Source organism: Lepidochelys olivacea, assembly GCF_965140295.1.
Source record: "Lepidochelys olivacea isolate rLepOli2 genome assembly, chromosome: 1".
Classification (NCBI taxonomy): Eukaryota; Metazoa; Chordata; order Testudines; family Cheloniidae; genus Lepidochelys; species Lepidochelys olivacea.
Genome location: NC_140411.1, coordinates 37,450,077 through 37,465,354, shown reverse-complemented (window position 1 = coordinate 37,465,354; position 15,278 = coordinate 37,450,077). Strand labels below are relative to the sequence as shown.

The 15,278-nt window shown below is 42.0% G+C and overlaps 1 protein-coding gene across 3 annotated transcripts in view; it reads left to right on the top strand.

The window, feature by feature from the left end:
- GUCY1A2 (guanylate cyclase 1 soluble subunit alpha 2) overlaps positions 1-15,077 on the top strand; it is a 416,341-nt gene extending 401,264 nt beyond the window's left edge. For all 3 annotated transcript variants that reach the window (XM_084617119.1, XM_084617117.1, XM_084617118.1), the window contains one exon: positions 14,342-15,077. In XM_084617119.1, coding sequence (XP_084473245.1) covers positions 14,342-14,549 — 208 coding nt within the window. In that variant the 3' untranslated portion in view covers positions 14,550-15,077. The remainder of the gene's footprint in view (positions 1-14,341) is intronic.
- Positions 15,078-15,278: the final 201 nt, after the last annotated feature.

The window sequence follows — 15,278 nt, the reverse complement described above, 5'->3', positions numbered from 1 at the left end:
TGACAGCACTGAGAGTGTTTTCCGAGTGCATGTCGGTGGTAGTGGCTTATCTCAGGCACCGGGGCATCCAGATCTACCCATACCTTGACGACTGGCTAATCAAGGGCAGCTCCAGGTCTCAAGTCCAAAGGGATATCATGGTGCTTCAAGCCATGTGCCACCCTCTGGGCCTACTGGTAAATGGCAAAAAGTCAATGTTAGTGCCGGTGTAGAGGATGGAGTTCATCAGAGCAGTCCTTGACTCGACCTGCGCCAGAGCGTTCCTTCCGCTAGAAAGGTTCCACATGTTGACGGACCTTATCGCGGTAGTCTCCATGTTCCCTCTGACTACAGCCAGGGTCTGTCTGTGCCTGCTGGGTCACATGACAGCGTGCACTTAGATGATCCACCATGCCAGGCTTCAAATGCTCCTGCAACAATGGCTGGGGACAGTCTATTCCCAGTCCCGAGACACCCTGGTAAAGATGGTTACCATTCCCCAGGCAGTACTCCCCTCGCTGCAATGGTGGACCTACCGCAGGACAGTCCTGGAGAGGGTTCCAGTCAACAACCCCCCTCACTCCATCGAGTTGGTGTCAGATGCCTTGGACCTCAGCTGGGGTACATACCTTGGCGACCTCCAGACAAAGGGGATGTGGTCCCCAGAGGAGGCAAAATTGCACATAAACATGAAAGAGCTCTGAGCAGTTCAGCTGGCACGCAGATTGTTCCTGCCCCACCTGTTGGGCAAGGTGGTATGAGTCTTGACAGACAGCACAGCCTCAATGTTCTACATCAACAGACAAGGGGGAACGTGCTAGTTGGCTCTATGTCAAGAAGCATTCTGTCTATGGAACTTCTGTATCAGTCATGGAATCCATCTGGAAGCTGGTCACCTTCCCGGTGTCAAGAATATGCTGGTGGACCAGCTCAGCAGGAGCTTCTCCTCTCACCACCAGTGGTCACTCCTGTATGATCTTCCAAAGGTGGGGAACTTCCCTAGTGGACCTGTTCGCTACCAGACAGAACAGGAAATGCCACCAGTTTTGTTCTTGGCAAGGTCTGAGCAAGGGCTCCCTCTCCAATGCCTTCCTCCTGTCGTAATCAGGGAGCCTGATGTATGTGTTCCCTCCAATTCCATTCACCATCAGGGCCCTGGCAAAGATCAAGAGAGACAAAGTGCAGGTTGTTGTGATCGCCCCAGCATGGCCTCACCAGCACTGGTTCAGCATGCTCATGAACTTGTCATTGGACCCTCCCTGACCCCTGCCCAATTGCCCGGACCTGCTGTCACCGGACCAGGGTCGGCTCTTACACCCCAACGTTGAGTCCCTCCACCTCTTGGCATGGATGCTATGTGGTTAAACCTGGAGGAGCGGGCCTGTTCGAAAGGAGTCCAGTAGGTCCTCCTGGGGAGTAGGAAGCCCTCAACCAGATTGACTTACCTGGCCAAGTGGACGAGGTTTTCCTGCTGGGCGTCCAAACGTGGCATCTCTCCCTCGCATTCTTCCATACATACTACCTGCTCCATTTGAGGAACCAGGGCCTGGCTCACTCTTCCATTAGAGGGCATCTTGCAGCCATCTCTGCTTTCCACCTGCTGATCCAAGGACAGGCGGTGTTTACCCATGACATGACGGTCAGATTCCTGAGAGGGTTCGAGAAACTCTTCCTGCAGGTCCGGGCTCCTGTCCCACAGTGGGATCTTAATTTGGTCCTCTCTAGACTTACTGGCCCACCCTTTGAACTGCTGGGGTCCTGCTCCCTTTCCCACCTGTCATGGAAGGTTGTGTTCCTAGTGTCAGTGACATCGGCAAGATGAGTCTCTGAAATTAAAGCCTTGACCTCAGAACCGCTGTACACGGTCTTCTACAAAGACAAGGTTCAGCTGCGGCCCCACTGGTCTTCCTGCTGAAGGTGGTATCTACCTTCCATATGAGCCAGGCCATCTTCCTCCTGGTGTTCTGTCCCAAACAGCACAAGACCAGTGAAGAGAGACGTCTTCACGCGCTGGACATCTGAAGGGCCTTGGCTTTTTATTTAGAACATACCAAGCCTTTCTGTAAATCAACTTAACTCTTCATCGCTATAGTAGATAGGATGAAGGGCCTTCCCGTGTCCTCACACAGGACTTCCAATTGGATCCTCTCATGCATAAGTACCTGTTACGACCTGGTGGGGGTTCCGCTGCCACCAATTGTCAGACCTCAGTCAACTAGAGTGCAGGCGTCTTTAGCGGCCTTCCTGGTGCACATCACTATCCAGGACATCTGTAAAGCCACAACATGGTCCTCTGTCCACACGTTCACGGCTCCTTATGCCATCACTCAGCAAGCCCGGGACAATGCTGGATTCGGCAGAGCTGTGTTGCAATCTACATGTCCGTGAACTCCTACCCACCTCCAGGGGTACTGCTTGGGAGTCACCTAATATGGAATGGACATGAGCAAGCACTCGAAGAAGAAAAGACGGTTACCTTTTCCATAACTGGTGTTCTTCGCGATGTGTTGCTCATGGCCATTCCACAACCCACCCTCCTTCTCCACTGTTGGAGTTTCCGGCAAGAAGGAACTGAGGGTGGAGGGAACTGGCGGCACCCCTTATACCATGCCATGCGGGCGCCACTCCAAAGGGCACCAGAGCCGGTCTCCTATGGATACTGCTGAGGGAAAAACTACTGGTGCATGTGGCGAGCACACACACCTAATATGGAATGGACCTAATATGGAAAGGACATGAGCAACACATCTTGAAGAACACCAGTTACGGAAAAGCTAACTGTCTTTTCCTCAGGGTTGTCACTTAAATATTGACAATAAAGATAGCTTTATCCTCTGAATCAGACATAGTTAAAGTTTCATTTAATTTTTTGCTCTACTTATTCACAACTTTGTCTTGCCTAGTAATGCCACTCTTCTGGCTGGAATAAGGAGTGAACAACATATTTTAAGAAGTAAAAGTTTGGAAGCCATAAGACCAGATCCTCAGCCAATGTAAATCATCATAGCAAAGGGTAATGATTGATTCCACTGGAGATATGACCAGTTTACACTAGCATAAAACTCTGGCCCTCAGCATAACTTCTCTGATGGAAATGTGAAGATATTTCTTAAGTGTTACTATTCTGTTTACCCAATTGTAGATAAACATTGGTTCTGAGGTCAAGGCTTTAATTTCAGAGACTCATCTCGCCGACATCACTGCCACAAGGAACACAACCTTCCATGACAGGTGGGAAAGGGAGCAGGACCCCAGCGGTCCAAAGGGTGGGCCAGTAAGCCTAGAGAGGACCAAATTAAGATCCCACTGCAGGACAGGAGCCCGGACCTGCAGGAAGAGTCTCTCGAGCCCTCTCAAGAATCTGACTGTCATGTCATGGGTAAACACCGCCTGTCCTTGGATCAGCAGGTGCAAAGCAGAGATGGCCGCAGAGAAGAGTGAGCTATAACTCACTTAAGAAAGATTTTCCACACGTAGCAGTTAGTGTGGAGGATGGTTAGACGATGTTTTGGAAGTCAACAAATGGAGTATCACTGAGAGTTGAAGGGGCAGTGAGTGATAGAAAAAGAATCGATGACAGATAAGTTGGAAGGGGCAGAGATATGCAGGGCCCTAAGAACTTGAACTTAATACAGTAATACCAATAAAAATAATAATAATCCAGGATGGTTGTGAGTAACTTCCTGTTTAATAGGATTTGCACGTGCAATTCCACATCAGATACGTCCATTCTTGCTATATTGCTGTGTTGATGAATATAACTAATATTTTTGTTGTTGTTTAAAAAAGTAGTTCTTTAAAAAACAACAGAAAATGGTATGAAAATGAACTGGGTTTTCATCTTTATATCAGTTTAAAATTACTGCCATTCCTCATGAGGTATTTGTAACTTTCTGTGCCCCGCTATGGAAATTCTGCCCCACTTTTTTTGTGCTTATGAAGCAGTCGGGTACTGACCATGTGTCTAACGCTCTTCAGCTTCCAAATGATAATATAACATTGTATAATATAAACAGTCATCAGCTCCCAAAATATAATCCCATTTTTAAAAGGCCTTTATTGGCTTCAGATGTTTCCTTTTGAGTCTATAATCTGCCTGTGTAAGAACCAGAGTTTAAAAATATAAATATAACATTTGCTGTTGCCTAGCAACAGCAGTGAACCTTGGGCAGCCTTGCACCAATTACACCTGTCTGGAAAGAACTCAAAGTTGTAAGACAGCAGGACTTAACAAAGGTTGCCTTTGAATCTATTAGGAATAAAAGCTCATTTCTGCTCAAAACATCTTGTTTTCTCGCTTTTGTCTCAGTTAGGCCTTTCAAAATGTTCTGAAGGGCTGAAGACCCCGGTTTGATCTGAATCCCTGATCATCACCAATAGATCCTGATTGGAAACACTGGGACAGCGCCAGCAAACCTCCCAGTGTAATCAATAGGGATTGCTTAGGGAGTACAGGACCCAAGTGTTTGTCTACATCAGAGCTGGAAAAGGTATTGAAGGAAAATAACACAGTCCCCTGTTCCTTCAATAAACTGTCTAGTCTGGGCTCATTCCTTAATTTTGCTTGAATGAATAAAAACTCCCTATTTTGCATACTCTGGAGGCAAACACAATCTGTGGTTTCATGGGTCCCTTCTGCAGCATGTAAAATAGATTAATTCTATGTTTATTTATTGTTTACAGCCTTAATGTGGTGGTTGTTTACATAATAGTACTATAATATACCTACCTTTATCCTGTTTATCTGTCTAATAATATTACCATAAAATGCCTTTCTTCTGGGGATCTCAACGCATTTAACAAAAGAGGGTAAGCATCATTATTCCTATCTTACAGGTTATTGCATTTAAAAATAATTTACCTTTCCCCCACCTCCTTTCTTCTGCACTGCTTTTCCCAACACACACATATACACTCATTATGGAAAAGGCCTACAGAATTTAGTAGAAAACTTATAATTTGTATATAATTTTTTAACCATCCTATAGAATTTTATATAAAATAATCCATGCTATAAATAGTTAAAGAAAGTGTGGAAAGGATATATTTCTCTCTTAAATTATATAGGCTTGTTGAGGAATTTGAATAGAAGCCAGATTCATTTTTGTAGGAATCTATTGATTTATTTAATCTCTATTAAATGCTGTAAAATTGTTTACCACAAGGTGCTCTCTGATGAATGATCAGGCACTTTGATTCTTTCAAAAGCTTTTTCAGTTTAATCAAATGCCATTTCTGATAGGTTTTACAGTATTCTTTAGTTTTACATCTGTCGGTTCCTCAAGATGGTACATGTACAGTGTTCTGAGATATTGCCAAGCTGTTATACTTTTTCCTAATGCTCTAAAACAGACAGCAGACCTACTAGCTGCTGAGCTGCAGTGTATAGGAACAGCAGGATCCTCCTCACCAGATTAATGGGAAATACAAATAGTAATATTGCAAAGCCAGAGGTGGGCATTTATCAGGTGCTATACTGCACTCCCTGTGATGTACATTATGTCCTATAACAAAAGCAAAACACAGGACATTGTCCCTTTTGGAAATACATTACAATTGAGCTGCAAGAAGGAAAAATACCAAGACCACTTCATCAATGCCAAAACCATAGGGTAAAATGTCAAAAGAATTAGAACCAGATATTCTTAGCTCAGTATAAGTATTCTGAATCCAAAGAATCTTTCCACAGTAAATACAAATTGTAGTAGGAGGCCAAAATCACTAACATTTTGGACAAAATGGATCCATTCTGAACATTACAAAAGAAAATTAGCATCCTCATCAGTTGTACTTTAGAAATACTTCTGACTGGGTACTGTAATGATCTGTCACTTGAATTCACATTGGAACAAAGGACTTGCCATGTCGTATCAGACCAGTCATTCATGTAGTACAGTATCCTGTCTGTCAGTGACGAATACCAGATGCTACAGAGGAAGGCATAAAAAATGAGGAGTGGACAGTTTGAGGACAGCCTGCTCACAGAGGAAGCTTTATTTATAATCACATCAGCTAGCAGCTGGATATGTGCATGTTTACATACATGTGTACATTGATTCTATAAAATGTACAGAATGATCTATTTATCTGGCTAATGAAATACCAAAAAAAAAAAGACACATTAAAAGAACATTATTAAGGTTTCAGAGTCAAGCACTCAAAAGTTAGGAAATGCCAGAATTAAGGTTGGGATGTTTAGATGCACAGCACAAACCTCTAGCAATTGAGCTGATTGAGCAACTGGTAACAGCAGTAGGTTTTTACCCTCCATGTGAATTTCAATAATTTTCTAGGTGCCTAAAAGTTAGGTGTAACCTCTAACTCCTTTTTGCACATTCAGGCCTCAGGCTTTTGAAAACCCCACGGGGCACCTAATTCCCATTGATTTCAGTGGGAGTTGTGCAACTAGGAATTTTTGAAATACCTGTTGGGTGGCTATCTGCATCACTAGATGTCTAGACGCCATCAGCTCAGGATTAAACAAAGACTGTGACTGGCTAGCCAACTACAAAAGCAGTTTCTCTTCCCTTGGTGTTCACACCTCAACTGCTAGAGGAGGGCCTCATCCTCCCTGATTGAACTAACCTTGTTATCCCTAGCCTGATTCTTGCTTGCATATTTATACCTGCCTCTGGAAATTTCCGCTACATGCATCCGACGAAGTGGGTATTCACCCACGAAAGCTCATGCTCCAATACGTCTGTTAGTCTATAAGGTGCCACTGGACTCTTTGCCGCTTTTACAGATCCAGACTAACACGGCTACCCTTCTGATACTAGATGTCTAAGTATCTTTAAAACTCTGAGCCTTGGGTACTTTTGAAAATTTTACCCCAGATCAGTTTGATCTGTCATGTTGCTTCCCCTCCACAGAGCTTTGTTAGCTCCCTCTGAATTTTTACACAGTCTTCTCTAGTTTTGATAGAATTATAATTATCCAAGTACTCTGTAGCAAATAATGGAACCCTCTGATTTCCTACAGAAGGAAGATCTACACATGGGGAATAGTTACTGAGAGAAGGAGATTAAGCAGACTCGAAAGGATGACTCACCAGCAGTTGTATTTTTCTATCAACCTGACTTCTAAATTGGAATGTTGTACACACTAACTGAAAGCAGCAAATGTTGAGGCTGAGCCCTTTCTGCCAGTTGCCAGTTTCCAATTGCTTACCCAAGACCACAGGAGGAGGTAGTGTCCCAGCAAAAGTCATGCGCTCGGCTATCCACGCCATGCCTCTCAACAAATATCTGCACTAATTAACTGGGAAAAGAAATGGTGGCCGTAGATTTGCATTCAAATAGTTGTAGATGAAACTACATTAATGGGTCTTTAAGGACTCACAGCTGAAGATGTACCTAAACTTCCTGCCAGATAGTCTTTGAAATCTTGTTACTCTATCACTATGGCTCTACCTACTGTATAAGAAAACGAATATTTAGAAAAGCTTCAAGGAAGATGCATTTAAGGGTTTCCCCAAAGCCCTGTCTGTGTTGACCCCCACCACATGTTCATTTACAAAAACACCCAGTCTTTCAAATGCTTCCTGTTTCCCATGATGAATAATCAAAAGGAGCAAAGTAATTTTTAAAATATAGTTATTCTGTTTTCATGCTGATGCCTTTACATAAAATTGGGGAAGCTAAATTTAGAAAAAATGTTTCCAAGCAGAATAATGTATTCCCAAACACAATGTATTTCTGGGCAATGGCAGCAACGCTTCTAGTAGTTTAGTGACAGCTGCTTTTTAGGGGGGAAGAATTTAAACAGATCAGGAGAATTTCAGATTAGGAGGAGAAACTGCCAAGAATATTAAACTATGAATGAATGTTTGAGGAATTCTGCCTCCATATCAATAGGGGGACCAAGCTGAATCATAGAAGATTAGGATTGGAAGAGATGTCAGGAGGTCAGCTAGTCCAACCCCCTGCTCAAAGCAGGACCAACCCCAACCAAATCATCCCAGCCAGGGCTTTGTCAAGCTGGGTCTTAAAAACCTCTAAGGATGGAGATTCCACCACCTCCCTAGGTAACCCATTCCAGTGCTTCGCCACCCTCCTAGTGAAATAGTGTTTCCTAATATCGAACCTAAACCTCCCCCACTGCAACTTGAGACCATTGCTCCTTGTTCTGTCATCTGCTGCCACTGAAAACAGCCAAGCGCCATCCTCTTTGGAACCCCTCTTCAGGTAGTTGAAGGCTGCTATCAAATCCCACCTCACTCTTCTCTTCTGCAGACTAAATAAGCCCAGTTCCCTCAGCCACTCCTCGTAAGTCATGTGCCCCAGACCCCTGATCATTTTCGTTGCCCTCTGCTGGACCCTCTCCAATTTGTCCACATCCTTTCTGTAGTGGGGGGCCCAAAACTGGATGCAATACTCCAGATATGGCCTCACCAGTGCCAAATAGAGGGGAATAATCACTTCCCTCGATCTGCTGGCAATGCTCCTAATAATGCAGCCCAAAATGCCATTAGCCTTCCTGGCAAAGGGCACACTACTGACTCATATCCAGCTTTTCATCCACTGTAATCCCCAGGTCCTTTTCTGCAGAACTGCTGCTTAGCCAGTCAATCGGCAGCCTGTAATGGTGCATGGGATTCTTCCTTCCTAAGTGCAGGACTCTGCACTTGTCCTTGTTGAACCTCATCAGATTTCTTTTGGCCCAATCCTCCAATTTGTCTAGGTCACTCTGGACCCTATCCCTACCTTCCAGCAATATCTACCTCTCCCTGCAGCTTAGTGTCATCTGCAAACTTGCTGAGGGTGCAATCCATCCCATCATCCAGATCATTAATAAAGATGTTGAACAAAACTGGCCCCAGGACCAACCCCTGGGGCACTCCGCTTGTTTCCAGCTGCCAACTAGACATCAAGCCGTTGATCACTACCCATTGAGCCTGACAATCTAGTCAGCTTTCCATGCACCTTTTTTAACTTGCTGGCAAGAATACTGTCGGAGACTATATCAAAAGCTTTGCTAAAAGAATTAGGGACCAGTCCTGAGCAATTCACATGAGCATTTGCGTGATCAGGTCTAAACATCAACCTGGGTGTGGTATGTACCCAGGTACTTGAGTGGCACCCACCATCTTCATCTATTAAAATCCTTCTGTAAAAGCGTTTTGTACAATAAAAGGGAGAGCAGGGAGAAATGCATTGGAGTATTTTCAGAAGAGTCGGTAAATAGATGTTGCTGAACCACTGAGGTTGTATATCAACTTCAGCCCCGTCAGTATGACACACGCTGGGGCTAGAATAGCTTTATGTAGAATTTAAGCTGCCAGTTGAAGGAATGGTTTGTGCTATCAGACTCACAGAGCCAGCACTGTGACTTGGACTCAGTAAAACGCCCAGTGGATATTAGTGGTGCCAGGGTGACTGGTGACTAATCACCTAATCCCAATGCAGCTATTTGGTAATTTATGCACAACTATGACTCTTGATATACTGCACAGTCCTACATTATGTGACCTATTTTTATTAACCTCTTGCTCTTGGAGATTGTCCAAATGTCCTTTATTTGGATAACATTCCAACTCCCAAGAGACCGTGGCAGGAAATATTCTTCTGCACCACACTCTAGTGAAAATCTTTTTAAATTGCAGTTTATGCTAATTATTCTACTTTTACATTCTAAAAAAAGATTCATTTGCCCAACTGGGGTTAGTAACAAAACTATTAGAATGATATTAACAGTGATTTAGTTGGAGATGGGTCCTGCTTTGAGCAGGGAGTTGGACTAGATGACCTCATGAGGTTCCTTCCAACCCTGATATTGTATGATTCTATGAACACCTGTGGGTTGCAAAATAGCACAACTGTAGAATCCAAATTAAAAAAGGAGTTAGAAACCACATCTCAGCCATGCTGGTTTCTTCAGATGTCACCAAAGTGTCATCCCTGCTACTCATTCTCTCTTTGTATCTCATTCACTTCCCAAGCTGAGGTGTGGGGGGGCTCCATGGGTCAAACATTGCTTCTGACTTTCTTTTTCGTGTGTGTACATTAAAGGAGGAGTTCTTGGCTTAACTTTCAGAACCTGAAGCAATGTCTTATCTAAGCAACAGTTCAGTGCATGACTCTTCTCTCACTGATTTAGGCCACACATTACGTAAAGGAATAAGGAAATAGTTGCATTTTCTGAGACCATGGGCCAGATCTTCAACTCTGGTTAAGTCACTTTTGTGCTCCTCCGTCAGCACAGAGGGTCCTGAAAGCTGTCTCAGCTAAGTGACTGAGAAGTCCTGAATTCTCAAATAGGGCAAAGGCAAGTAGCTGGCCTTATCCGCCCACCTCCACTTTGGCACAGGGGGTTTTATAGGGCAGAGCTGAAATGTAGCGTGCCCTGGTGGTCCTGGGCTGGTAGAACATCCCTAGGGGACAGTTCCAGTTGGTATTAAATTACAATAGTTTTGTGGCTCCTTTAGCTTCTGCTGGAGACCAGTGTCTATCCTCAGGATCAGGAGCGGAGTAATGGTGGCTTAGAGGGTCTAGTTTTATTCTTTTTTTAAAGAAACAAATAAGTTTCAAACTGGTGAGGCTAATTCTTACACTTTTTAACACCCTCCTATTGGTTCCACTTGCAATTTCCAGCAACTTGCACCAGCTCATAACTTCTGGAGCTTGATTCTTCATTTCTTTGCACCTTGTGCCATCATTGACACTCAAAATTGTAACATTTCTCACCCACTTTGCACAGGTGTAAGGCCCCAGTCCTGCACATGGGTGTTCATTAACCCAGGTTAAACACAGCATAGTAAGTTGCAAAGATCAAGGCCCAAATGGCAACACAAGATGCAAGATATACCACTACTGATTTTCTCCCAGCTCGAATCTGCTCATTTCTACATTAATATTTTAAAAGCACCATTTTTCTTTAATTTAAAACCACAAGTGAAAGGTCATTGGGACTACACAACTCACCCATAAAGTTAAAATGACTCCAAGGCAGGAAGCCCTTGACTTCAACAAAGCCAAGTGCTTTTCAGTGAATATACAGAATTCAGCAAGGATTGAGCAGAGGGAGCTTGCAGATTTCACTCTGAGAATATTCCAAGAGCTGCTGCTGCTTGCAGAAATCTGGGTGGGAAATCTGTGGGCCAGAGAAAAGTTCCTGCAATCTATTAAACCAGTAGATTTAAAGCTAGTAACACTTACTGCAAGCATTGCTGAAATTAAAGGAGAAAGTCTTCTCTGTAGAGGCCAGCACAGGCTTTCAAGCAATTCAGAAAAGATTATAGTATTTTGATCATAGAATTGAAGACTTGGAAAACAGATCATGACACGCAAACCACCAGATAACAAGCACCATAGCAGAGACAGAAGGCAAAAACATGGTTAGATTTGTAACCAGCCTGATTCTAAAGCAATGGAAGGAAAATGCCTTCAGATGCACATAGGAAAAGTAGTTAGAGCAGAGATCCGTCCTTCAGACAAAACCCAAACAAGGGGCAGCTTGTGAGCCATGATAATAGACATTCTGGGATTTCAGGACAAGGGGAAAGTTTTAGAATGTGCTGGGAAGCCTGGAAAATTCACCTGGAGCAGTATTCCTTTTACAGCTTCCCATGACTAAGTTTTGGGAACAATAAGAGAAGGGAATATAGAACCTGTTCCAAAGCCCACTGGAGCCAATGGGATTCTTTCAGTTGACTTCAGTGGGCTTTGGATAAGGCTTTCAGAGAGATAATAAATATCCTGGCAGGGAAAGGCACAAGCTGCTTTCTTATTTCTAAGAATTCACCATGACTCCAATGTAATGTTCTTCAGAACCCTGCAAGGCTGAATTCCACTTTCTTCACTGTCTTTGTTAGCTTGAATATAACAGGAAGATGATTTATAGAACAAGTCTGAGCTGTTGTGATGATGGTGGTTGTTAAAATTCTTCCTTGGAGTTACCTACTACTCTCTCTTTTCCCACTCAGTCTTGGGGCAGGGGATGGGAGGAGTGCTAGACTTCTTTATTTTTCTGGGACTATATCTTCTATATCAATAACTTATTTGAGGAAAGTCATTTGACAAAGGGGCCACAAGGCTTGCAGTTCTGGCCAGCTGAGGATTTCTGTGCTATGGGAGGAAACCTCAGATGACAAAAAGCCAGTATAGGCACGTCTGTACCATTGCCCCTTCTTGCCTGGGGCATAGTGGCCATAGCTACAGGAAAGTAGATTACTCCTGGGGGAATTCTGTGCCATTGTGCAATGCAGAATTTTGCAGAAATTAATGCGCATGCAGAATTTCCTTTTCTACCCACAGAAATGGGCTGTTGAGATGTTGACCGCCACTATGGCAGAGCCCAGCTCACAAATAGAAAATATTAAAAGTCTTTAGTTTAGAGAAACAAGAAATGACAGGCCACCTCGAATTGTTTCTTTTATTGCCAGCTCAGTGGTGTGACTTCTACTATTGCAGTCACAGGGTTACTTTTACATACCTTAGCCAACCCCATGATTGAGACCTAGCAAAATAAGCACAATTATTTACCATGACTATTTTATTATTAAAGAAAGGGGAGATATTAAAGAAAACAACACAAATTATAAACTGATTACTTCTGTTACAATTTCTTCTGTATGCTTCTCTTTGGAGTGCTTTTAGCAGAGATTACACCTTTAAGAATGGACCAGCCTTTCATGGGGCACTTTTCTCTTGGTAAGTTGAGACCAAGATCTGATTCCCACAAATTATTTTGTAGCCAATCTTAGATATAGATGGGCAAAATAATTTCATTTGGAATTTCCTTTTGGTCTTTATAATAAGAGTTTATAGATGCACAAAGTAAGCACTCTCACCAATCTATGTTGAAGTTTTGGGGAACTTTTCCTTGGATGGTTTCTTCTTGTGTCTTCTCTGTTCTTGTCTGTGTAGTAGCTTTCTTGTAGAAATGGACAGGATGAATTGTGAATTGCTTGCTGTTTAAACAGGGTAGCAGAGGGTGTATCTGTGTGAGGAGTGGTCACTGCAGGGTTTTTAATACTCTTTTCCTTTTTCATTCCATGAAATTATATAAAAACAGGACTCTTTTGGCTTTGTTTAGATTCCAAGTTGGTTGTCACTCTTTCATTGGCTTCATGCTTTTTAAGGTTGTCTTAGCTGGCACCTTCATCTCCTGACTGTCATCTGTTCAAAGAAAATGAAACATTTCAAATTGCCTGTTATTTTTGTGGCAGGAACATTCCAGATAACCCTTTAAAGTTAAGAGTTTACCTTCTCTTTACTCAATCCATTTTCAGAGCTATTCCTTCAATTTTATTCGAGTTCAACAGGAAATTAAATTCTGTTTTCAAAAAGTCCAAACATTCCTATTATTTATAGAAATGATTTTAGTTCTCAAAACAATCCTTTAAAATTAAATAATTTTTAAAATCTTTAACTTAATAATTGTTAAAGAAGTTGCTGATTCTTTATAACAGTTTTGGAGAGATGATTCTTCATCTTCCTGAGTTAGGTGAGGGAGTTGCTTGAGAATTACCAGTAATTACTTAATTTCCCATTAATATAAGTATTCTATACGTAAATGGCTTATTACATTAGTAATTAGTTTAGGTTATTAGAATCCATGTTGGTACATAAAAGCTTTTTACCATTTACATAGAAATGACATTAGGAAATTATATTCAGAGTTTTGCATTTAGCTAACATATTTGCAAGTATGCATTTCACCAAAGTGTTCGCCATGTCAACATTTATGAAATAAAGAGTAGGTTTAAAGTATTTCCAGTATCTTTTCTCTAAAGTTTTAAAGACCTAAGCAAAGAGGTTTTTCTCGCAAAAGCGTGCGGGTTGATAGAGACCCACTTTACCTCTTGACTTATTGCTCTGATAACTCAAATCTGTATTCCTTTGTGCAATCAGTATTTCCCCCCAAAACATGAATGTTTTACATGGTTTGTTTGCTCTTGAGTCAAGGTGCTTAGAGTTACAATTTTCTGAGTTTGTATAGTACTGAGGGTAATAAACATGGTTTTATGGCTAAGAAGGGGTTATGTTTCTGACATTAGCTTGTCCTTCGGGACAGAAAGCAGAAACCTCCTGCAATTTCTTCAGCCAGCGTTTTATACCATAACTAACTAAACACATACAAATACTGTTATATTTTCAAGTATCTTGGCTATAACATAATTGTAGCTATATCTTAGTATTCAATGACCTAACATCAAACAAAATAAGTTATCATTTTATTAATATCATTTGGCATCAATATTGAGGTCTGTCCACACCAGGATTCTGGCTTGTGATTGGTTAATATTCACACAATAATTTAAGGATGTTTCTGACTGGGGGTTGCACAGGAACTATCTTTTAAAGATTTACTCAGACTATCAGGCCACATCATTCTTGATTGCCTCTTTGTTTTTTCCTAGGCTTTTGAAAAAGGAAGAAAACTTTACCTTTATCCCTCGGTCCCGTGAAGAGCTTCCAGACAACTTTCCAAAGGAAATCCCTGGGATCTGTTACTTCCTGGAGGTCACAAGTGGTCAGAAGCCGCCAAAGCCCTCCATTTCGTCTGCCAGAGTGAGAAAGGTTTCCTACAACATTGGCACCATGTTCCTTCGGGAGACAAGCCTATGAGGCCTGCTGCAGATCAAAGACTAGTCAAAAAAGCACAAGCCCAGAACTGGGTCATGAGAGGAAAGTTGGATATTCTTTTTATTTCACTGCCTTGTCCTGGACAAGCAGTAAAAGCTCTATCTAATGTCAGGCAATAATTATTTTAAAAGGTGGGTGACTGCTGTCAGTAAACAAACTGGAAAGAGGGAGAAAAAAATGAAAGAAAATACTTCTATTTCCAGAGGAATTATTGGTTGTAAATTTCAATTTGGCCCCTTAAAAAAAAATCTTTGGGGTTGATTTTTGTTTTGAACAAAAGTGGGTGATGGTTGTCTGGGTCATTTGCACCAGCGAAGCAGAATTGAGCATCAGTTCTGATTATGCATTCCTACATTAATATATCATTCACCAAGGTAACAGTGTTTTTTAACTTTCTGAACAAACATTTCATACATATACTGTAGAGTGCTGTAACCTTCCTGGCAAGAGGAATATATAATTCAGCAAAATATTGTAGGGATTTTACCTATTTTTATACATATTTCACTTTCTTGACAATTACATTCCATATACTGTAAAATGAGTGAGCTTTTCAGAATAAGCTACTGTATATTTCAGATATTCTCTCTCTCTGTCAAAGCTTATTATTATACAAGTGGCAAGACTTTTGACTTTTTGGCAACAAAAATATTAAGGAAAAAAAGAAAAATACATTGGTAAGTCTCTTTACATGGCTTTTATGGTTTAGAT